The sequence below is a fragment of the Cyprinus carpio genome, chromosome A6, assembly GCF_018340385.1.
Source record: "Cyprinus carpio isolate SPL01 chromosome A6, ASM1834038v1, whole genome shotgun sequence".
Taxonomy (NCBI): domain Eukaryota; kingdom Metazoa; phylum Chordata; class Actinopteri; order Cypriniformes; family Cyprinidae; genus Cyprinus; species Cyprinus carpio.
This window is the reverse complement of record NC_056577.1, coordinates 7,313,585-7,323,315: the sequence shown is the minus strand read 5'-3', so window position 1 is coordinate 7,323,315 and position 9,731 is coordinate 7,313,585. Positions and strand designations below refer to the sequence as shown.

The window sequence follows — 9,731 nt, the reverse complement described above, 5'->3', positions numbered from 1 at the left end:
GTATAAGTTTAATGCTGGAAATACTTGTCATCCTAACTGACTCATCAATCTATGTCTGTACCATGTTATTCACAGGATACGGATCCTTTTCAGTAACAATGAGGACATCTGCTGACACTGACATGACAGTGCAAGACAGCTTTAACGACCACAACGATGAAACCCACTAATAAGTATGAAAAATACACTTAATTTTAAATATAATTTAAAAGTTAAAAGGTTGTCACTTAAATGTAAGATTAATAGCATAAAACAGAACATAAGCATTAGTTTGTACATTGGTTGGGAGTCTGTATGAAGCATTGAAATGTTACTGTACTATATGTAAGTGAGAATTACACATGCGAAAATAAACAAGGTGATTTGTATACTTACATGTTGAATTTTATATGTGACTGTTAGAACTGAAGGAAAGGTTGACAAGATTACTTTAGTCTTTACCACAACAGGAAGTGGTTTTCATAGCAGGCTCCAGAGTGAGACAGGAAGTGCTGCTGTTGTGACAGTTAATGTAACCGTCACTGAACAAAACAAGCAGGTATTTTGGTTAAACTGTCAACTCTGTTCATATTTAATTAACAAAATTGAATCTTGATCATGTTATGCTACGATATTCATAAGTATTTTACCAGTCACTACCACACCAATTCAGTTCAAACTCAAATAGAATGTATATAAATAAGAACAAAACATGATCAAATTAAAGATTATGCTCTCTAGATGTTTCATAAATAAAAAGAACATAGAAAAGAACATAGCACTGTAATTTTGAACTAGTTGGGTCAGTCTGGGATATATCCTCATCTCTCAGTCTTCCTTCAACCTGTAAGTCTAACCTGACTTCCCCACCCACAATCTGACTGGCTTCCTGAATACTGGACGACAAGTACGCACCGGAAAAGAAAAGCCTCATACCTACAAGAGCTGAGGACCACAAAGGTTGCATCATTTCAAACAAGCCAATGGGTGAAGTGAGCGGATGATGATGAGTTTCAAAGCACTCAAATTTGAAGATACAAGACGTTTAAAGACCTCTAGAACTGGTAAGTGGTGAGGAAAGCATACTCTTTGAGATACTACAAGAAAATACAGATTTGGCATTCTATAAAAAAAAAGCATCCAACACCCAGAAATTTGGGTTAGGGAGAAGGAATCAAATGGGTACAAACAAAGATCCAAGTGCTGAGCAATCAGCATCACAGACTGAGGAAGATATGGAACTGTCTCCTAACCAGAACAGTCCAGTTGATCAAGACCCACGACAACCAGAGGATGGCAAGCTACTCAACACGTACAAGTGGCTCACAGGGGCCAAGAATGAGACGGTGACACAGGGGACTATTGAGAGGTTAGAGAAAGGGGCTTCAAACAAATGGAATAAAATGCAGAGTTGGCGCAAAGCTCTGAGTGAAGACACGGGGGAAAAGTACTCGACTGCAACTCGAGGGAGTGAAAGCCCATCCAAACCGGACAAGCCGGCAACATCAAGGAAAAACCCTTTCCGCAGAGCTCTTTCAGAGCCACCAGGGTCCCTCCTATCTTCGGTCCTGTCCTCCTCTTCTGCATCTGGGTCCTCCAGCACACAGGTATCTGGGTCCACTGTCCAGGACACAACGCAGAAGGGTAAAATTAGGAAGTACCTCCAAACGGTCTCACAGAAGTTCAAGAGACAACGTCTACACAGTACTGCCATTGCAGATCATGGTAAGAGCTTTATATTTAATGTAAAATATTTTACAAAACATAAGCTTGAATAAAGTTCAAGATTTACTGGTCCTTAGAAAGACCTCTTCTGTTGGATAGCATAGACTTACTTTCTAACATAGAAAAGATTGTACATGCAGATGCCACTAAATGGCGCTACAGAACGAGGGCACAACAACAGGATGTCAGACATGGAACAAAAAAACTAAGTATAGAATCTACAGAAAGTTTTTTTTTCTTTTGTACCTAAATGACCTGAACATGTAATTGGATATTGATAGGACTGATAGGACTGCTATCATTACTTTAACTAATTAAGCCCTTATGATATTGAAATTGGAGTTCAAATTCCTTGTAGCATATTGTATGTTTTGTCTTTGCAGCTTATAGGCTTTTTAAATTAAAACATTGCATGTTAACTCTTTTACATTTTATGAGAAGACAAAGACAAGTGCGATCCTGAGAATGTGGTCCAAGAGCATGTTCGCCTCTCCTGGGCCCCTCCACAAGACGTTCCCGTTTGGGACATTAGCAACTGCTTTCTTCAAGATGGACAGATCTTTATCCCACGTGAGGAGGAGGTAATGAACAACACACACATTCAACAATGCCAACAGATGAGACATTATACTTAGCAGATTAAGGTATTGGATGTATGCCCTTAAATTGACTTTGAAGCATCAGTCCAGTTTGTTTGGAAATGCTATCTGATTTTAGGTTAAATCATGCTGCCATTATATCATTATCTTTTGAATTTATTTCAGCCTTTGATGAGGGTACAGAACCGGGCCAGCAGTTGTCTTTTCAGCCTGAGCCTCCAGAACATCAGTGGAAGTCATACAGGTCAGTATCACAGAGTTTGGTTTTACACTGAAGCCAAACTTGAAAATGTCTAAATGTCATTTGCATTATACAACATATCTACCCAAGTGCCATCTGCAAAAAAACAATATTAGAGCTTTGCTCAGAACTTTCTGATCCTCTTTTATTTTTAACTAACTAGCCTCATAAGAACAAATGTGTGCATTATATTGTGAAGATCATTTTGGGGGGGGGGGGGGGGGGTGCAGTACACTTGAATGAAATGACGGCCTAAAGCTCGCTTTGTCCAGTTTAAAAGCTGGAGATGACTTCAAGAGATGAGAGAGATTATCTGTCTCTATCTAGCCAGCGACCTGCCTGATAATAACTAAAGTGAAGCTAGATAACTTATTCACAGAGGAAATAGCTGGCGTGGTTATGTGTGCGTGTGCTTGTAAAATTGCTTCCTTTGAGTGTCTGAAGATATCATCGTAACATCTGGGTGTTCCATACCAGAGGACGACTGAGACTGAAGGGGTGTGCTGTCTAGTTCACTCAAAATAAGCATGCAGGACCTGTATATTAAAAATTTAAAATAAAAAACATAAAAGGGCATTTATGAGTCTAATGTTCTGAAAAGAAAAAAAACTAAGCTACTCCAAAGCATGGGTTTCAGGCGTTGGATTGTATGTGGAGGGGCACTAGGTAAGCAAAATGATTTTAACTTTGCCTTCTTAAATGATTCAATCCAGTCATTTTGCTGGAGAGTTTGCATGTGAAATTTAATCAGCCTTAAAACAAATCTAAGGACACGGCAGAATCCAGTTAACTGAGTTTATATCTTAATTTTCAGTTAATTCAGTTGTTTAGCAAAGCACAAAGATATATTATGAGTAGTGCTTTCAAATACAATGTAGTTTATTGTTGCGTATTTGTAGGTTAAATTACTAACCGATTTCTGTGCTTCTATAAATATCTAATGGCATTCTGATTTGGTCATTTAGAAGATCTAAGACATCTACCTTCTTAAGTTTGAAAGTATGTACATTGTGATGGAACATAGAGAAACGTAAGTCAAGTTTTGTATGTCTTGTATTTCATGGCTTCAGAGACGTCATACAACGTAAAAACTCCTAAAAAGAAGGCTGTTGACTATACCTTAATGGACATGGTTATTGAAGGCATCCTTCTACTTTCCCCAATTTATTGAAAGTGTGTTGAAAGGAGTTCAATCAAGCCATACTTTAAAAAAAAAAATGTTTTGAGCTTTTAATACCAGGTCATGCATCACCACTGGCCTTGGCAGACTTTCAATAAATGCTACCCTTATTTTTATTTCCAGTAGTTGCTGAAATAATTTAATGTGTTGTCATTTTTCAGGTTGCACTTTTGCACTTTTTCATTTTTTGCAAGTTAGTTAGCCTACTTCATGTGCTTTGAAAATTCATGACAAAGTGCAAAGTGTCAGACATTGTCAGACACAAAACATCAATAGGCTGCCAAACAAATATGACTCATTTTTACAGCTGCTGCTGATTTATTTAAGCACCCTTAAGTCTGACCAATATAATCAGGTAAGTCCAAAAACTGGGACCACATCCTTTCCATAATACTGCTTGTCTGGTCTCCAGCTTTCATAAAGGCACACGGATGAACAAGTAAAAGCTAACTTTTAACATAAAAAAATTTAAATAAGCCCCTAGATTCCGGTTCTGTTCTGTATAAACAGAAATCAACTGCATTAACATAGTTACATTTTCTGTTAAACTGGTAATTATTGATCTGATGTACATAGAAGGAAGGAAATGACTATGCTTCCTGCCATGGTTTCAGAATCTGCGATTGCATTGAGATTATGTGTCTTTCTGCAGTATTTTATCCCACCAGAAAAAAATAAACAGGAAGACATACATGCATATAAGTTTAAATGATCAATAAATGCATTATGGAACATTTTCAAAAGAAAAAGGACAGGCCACCTTCAGTGCTCACTACAGACAAAAGAGGAATACTTTGGCATCAAAGTGATCATCTAATATAGAAAGTGTTCTCTTTCTCTCTTTAGAGCTAAACCCAGATCCTGTGGTCCCCCAGAGTGGTACCAAAATAAAAGGGCATGATGGTGGCGTCAGAGTTAGTATAAATTAATATTTCTAAGAAATCTGTACAATCTGAAACTGCTGCTGAACAAAATGCATGCATACATATATGTATTTTCCCATGACAATCCTTTTCTCTCATTCTCATGCTAGAATTTAATCAAGCGCCGCTTACAAGGTGATGATAAAAGGAAAAGCAACACACAGCTCAATACTGCAGGACTAAGTGTTGCTGGAAGGTGGAGGATCAATTTTATAATTTAGAACAGGACTGGTCTGACTCTGTAGTACCGATTAATGTCAACTGGAACAAACATATCATCTGATGGTTTTATATGATATGCCGTTTACCAGTCTTTCACACTTTCTATCAAGTATGGTTCCAAAGAATCTTTATCCATTCCAGTCAGTGCTGCAAAAAGCCTGGATCTTAGTGAAGACCAGACTACCGTCATCAGGCCAGTTCACAGCTCGATTCTAGGGGAGAAGTACTGTTTTCAGGTAAACACTGCTGTTGCATATTAAAGTACAAACTATGTTTCAATTTTGCGATCTTTACGTCAAACCATAATCCAAACCAATTACTTCTTTTCCGGGCATTTCATTGTGTAACTCATAAAAGTCATCAACTCAGAGAATAACCACTGCTTTGGGTGCAGTTCAGCTGCAGAAAGAGACCGCTGGATTGAAGACTTGCGTCGTGCTGCTCATCCAAATAAGGTACTGAAAGGTACTCAATATATGTAATTAATTTTGCACTTGTTACAAATAATGATAATGAATTATACTGTCTACCTTCAGGATAACTGTGAGCGTACTGAGTACTCACTGAGCCTTTGGGTTAATGAAGCAAAAGACCTTCCCCCAAAGAAGCGATATTATTGTGAGGTTCACATTGATGGTACGTTGTTTGCTCGTACCAGTAACCGGGCCGTGGGGAAGTCCGTCCAACGCTCCAGCCAAGCAGCTGACGGAGGATCTGGAGCAGCTGGCACAGGCCATGGTGGTGGTTCTTCAGGAGGTTGCCAGCTATTCTGGGGTGAATTTTTTGAACTTGACAACTTGCCCCCTGTCAACCAGATCACCCTGCACCTCTTTAAAGACGAAGACCCTAAAAAGAAGCGGCATTCCAAGGATGACTCTATCTTGAATCCTTTAGGAAGTGTGGCTCTCAATCTGGCAGAAATAAAAGGACGGGCCTATCAGGAGAAGTGGTATCCCATCGTTCCCTACAAGCCCCCAGGAACAAGTATAATAAAGGACCAAATTGGACAGCAAGCTTCAATTCGAGTCAAGTCCAAATTCAAGATCCTGAAAATTCTGCCTATTGAGCGGTACAAGGAATTTGCAGAGTATATCACAGTGAATTATGTGGACATGTGCAGCAGCCTGGAACCCCTTCTCAATGTACGGGAGAAAGAAGAACTTGCAGGAGCACTTGTCCATGTGCTCCAGAGCATTGGGAAAGCTAAGGTAAGTGGCAACAGCAGTAAATTTAGGAAAAGACATAAGCTCTTTGGATTTCTGAATGGTTTTTGAATGTGCAGGAGTTCTTGACTGATCTCGGTAGTGCAGAAGTTCAGCGCTTGGGAGAAAATGAGGCTTTGATTTTCAGAGAGAATACACTGGCCACAAAGGCTATTGATGAATATATGAAATTGGTGGGCCAGAAGTATCTAATTGACACACTTGGTAAGGACTATTCTACTGCAACCCTTGTTATAAAAATGATGCATCATCTTATTTACCTCTAACCTCCTGTTTAACCCTCTTTACCACAGGTGACTTCATAGCCAGACTGTATAGTGGAGGAGAGAGCTGTGAGGTAGACCCACAGAAATGCTCTGCCTCTGATCTACCAATCAACCAGAGACATCTAAAGGAGACATGTGCAGATGTTGTAAAGAGAATAACTGACATGCATGAGTAAGTTAACCTAAATGAACATGCTCCCAAAAAGCATATTTGAAAACAAAGCTCAAGTACAAAGTATTTTCTGTAGAAAACATATTGAAGTTGACTGAATTGTTGTAATACACTATCCATAATAGTAACTAGATATACTATGTCCACTTAACTCCTAATGGGTGTCATTAGTTTTCCATTGGAAAATTATTTTTAAATGATCAATTCTTTCCCTTCTATGAACAGCTCATTCCCTGCGGAGCTGAATGAGATTTTTTCCCGCTGGCTATCAGATTGTGAGGACAGAGGTCAAACAGACATCGGACACCGTCTCATATCAGCGTCCCTGTTTCTTCGATTTTTATGCCCAGCAATCCTCAGTCCATCACTGTTCGGCCTTACCCAAGCCTACCCAGAGCCAAACACCCTTCGAACCCTTACTCTTACAGCCAAGGTCATTCAAAACCTTGCAAACTCCACCCTGTAAGTCCCGTCTGTAAAGCCAGATTCACTGTTGAATTTTAGTCCTTTATTTTCTGATTACTGATTCATCTTCTAGTTAACTTACATCAAATCTACAAAATGTTTTTTTTAATATTAATTATATATCCAAATGGAATTATAAACTGATTGGCAACAACCATATTATCTCAATATCCACCAGGTTTGGCGAAAAAGAAGAGTACATGTTTTTCATGAATGAGTTTCTAGAACAACACTGGGAGCCAATGCGAGGATTCTTACAGAAAGTAGCTGATCCAGACAGTGAAATTGCCATGGCTCGATTTGATGGCTATGTAGACCTGCCCCTTCGTCTAGCAGTCCTACACAATCTCCTGGTCGATATTATTTCTGTAATGAAACAGGTAACATAAAACATCAAGGATCATCTATGCAAGTCCTCTGCTGTCATTTTTGATCAGAAGACTATGATGTGCTCATGGGCGAAATTACATCTTTTTTGTAGGACCGAATAGACAACCTACATCCCTTGCCTTTAATCCTGAACCAGATCACAGAGTTCCTTGGCCAGGAAGCGCAACGGATCCCAGTTAGCAGGTAAGGTTATATTGCAATATAAATAAAACTCTCCAAGGGGGATCCAAGAGAAGCTGTATCAAGCTTTAAAATCAATGTTTGTTCAAAGTATTAACACACCTCTCACCTGTGTCTCCATTCTTGCTGAAACAGCATTCATGGAAAACCAAAACCTACATATTTACTTCCAAAGGATCTCCCCAAGTACAGTCCATTACAAAACTCCATGCAGCAGCTCCCCATGGACTCAAATTCCAACCAAGGAAAAGAACGTCAGCGGAAGCAGGTGCAGCGGGCGTTTAGTGTCCCCAACAGACCATCACGGCATCAGCGGCAACCAATAAAAAGGCAGACAAGCAAAGAAGAGCTACCCACACAGTGCCAGGATGATAATCAAGATCAAGATCCCTGTTTGGAAATTTCATCACCTAGCAATGTGAGTAAGACAATGCCAATGATGGGCTTTCAAACACATATTTCCTTTGATGTGTGTTTTCTGTTTGTGTGTAGGCCATAAAATCCAAAGCCCCAGCAGCAAAAGTACTCTGGATCAAACAAAACAACAGCAACGAGCCCTATCAAAAAATAGGGCAAGCGATAGAGGAGACAAGCATATTAGACAGGGTGGGTCTATTCTGCATACTCTAAAAGCGTCTGGTTTCAGGACCATCAAGTGTATAATGAAGCACAATAGTATGAATTTTTAATAGCAGTCTCATGAAAAATGTGTGTCACCATACTGTCTAAGTAAAACCATTTTACCACTTCTTCTATGTTTTGTCAGAAATAACTTGTGTAATAAATGATGGAAATGGTGTAATAAAATGCCACAGTATGTTGACCAAGTTTTGGTGTCTCATAGCATGCGCAAGAGTTGGCTGAGCTGCGTTTAGGTGTGGAGCAGGTGACCGAGCGCGAGCTGGAGATGGCCAAGCGGTTAGAAGACTTCATAGTCCTGACCCAAGATCAGAATACACAGCTACAGGCAGAGGTTCAGGAACTTCGCAATCTGTTAGCCACCCGGGAGGAACAGCTGGCAAGTGCAACTTTCAGGTAATTTTGGCTTAAAAGAAGTCAAATGTTTTCATTTGTAAATACTCAGAGGACTTCTGGGATCATTTCTCCTACTTGTTTGTGCAGACTGGGTGTGATAGAAGAAGAGAGAGAGGAAGACGAAAGAAAGCTGAATGTTGCTGTGGCTGCAGTAGAACGGATGAATGTTTTGGTGAGTTACATGGTTTTCTCCTCTGTTCTACTTTTATAAATGCATTATCATTAATGCAGGCTTGTGCATACAATATGGCTAAGCTAACACTTGCATTTGTGTCTGATAACAGGAGGAGCAGTTTGCTGGGTTATTGAAAGATGTGCACCAATTCTATGCAGTTAATGCCGATGGCATAAAAAATACTTACATCAATACCTGATGCAAGACAGGAAGTAAACTGGTGTGGTGTGTTGCCATTTTGCATTGCTATTAGCTTTTGTCAGATTTCTTTTATTCATTGGGAACACTTACAACGCTTACATAGCTATCTACCTGTCACAATTAAACCAATTCCATTATCACTGCAATAATAAACTGTAGTAACAAAAATAATAACCAATTAAACCTGTATGGATCTGCATAAGACTTTTTTCTCACCGTTTTGTAGACTTTCACAAATAAAATGTGCATTAAATAAACCAAGCTGATTCATCGCTGTTGTTCTTTTAACTGTAATTGTTGTAAATGTAACTGCAATTAGGCAAACTCACTGGATAACCTAAAATTAAGTAGTTACTGCACAGAGTTAATGACAAATGTGTGTCAAAGATAAATAAGGAGGACAAATGTATTTTGATGTGCATGCATATAGTCCTTTACAATGTAGTCTTTGTATTCATGTTGTTGGTTTTGTACGGTAAGTTTGTGAACTTTTATACCATTTTAAACAAAAATAATTTTGATGACTCTAAAAATGTAATGTGGTGTAACTATCACTAACCTATTTTTTACTAATTAATATACGTGAGTGTATAAAATCATTGTTTTCAAAAACGTTTCAAATATATTTTTCAGGATAAAGAGTATTTTTACAAATATCACGAATTATTAACTCATAAATCACAGTTAGCTACATTTTAGGGTGGTAGTATAACATGACATCTTATACATGATACATAATTTTGAACTGGTGTGTA

At 38.7% G+C, this 9,731-nt stretch overlaps 1 protein-coding gene across 3 annotated transcripts; it reads left to right on the top strand.

The window, feature by feature from the left end:
* The first annotated feature begins 501 nt into the window (after positions 1 to 501).
* LOC109052865 (disabled homolog 2-interacting protein-like) lies at positions 502 to 9,233 on the top strand. 3 transcript variants are annotated; one of them, XM_042757765.1, is made up of 18 exons: positions 502 to 1,704; positions 2,143 to 2,285; positions 2,469 to 2,547; positions 4,571 to 4,638; positions 4,758 to 4,843; positions 4,979 to 5,105; positions 5,226 to 5,324; positions 5,406 to 6,077; positions 6,152 to 6,296; positions 6,386 to 6,530; positions 6,756 to 6,992; positions 7,174 to 7,375; positions 7,477 to 7,568; positions 7,701 to 7,983; positions 8,058 to 8,171; positions 8,410 to 8,600; positions 8,688 to 8,772; positions 8,885 to 9,233. In XM_042757765.1, exons 1-18 carry the CDS (start codon positions 1,158 to 1,160, stop codon positions 8,972 to 8,974), a joined length of 3,405 nt encoding a protein of 1,134 aa, XP_042613699.1. In that variant the 5' UTR covers positions 502 to 1,157; the 3' UTR covers positions 8,975 to 9,233. The 3 variants fall into 3 exon arrangements, with proteins under 3 accessions (XP_042613699.1, XP_042613700.1, XP_042613701.1); XM_042757766.1 differs by having other exon boundaries at positions 508 to 1,704; positions 2,146 to 2,285; XM_042757767.1 differs by lacking the exons at positions 502 to 1,704; positions 2,143 to 2,285; positions 2,469 to 2,547 and adding an exon at positions 2,779 to 3,210.
* Positions 9,234 to 9,731: the final 498 nt, after the last annotated feature.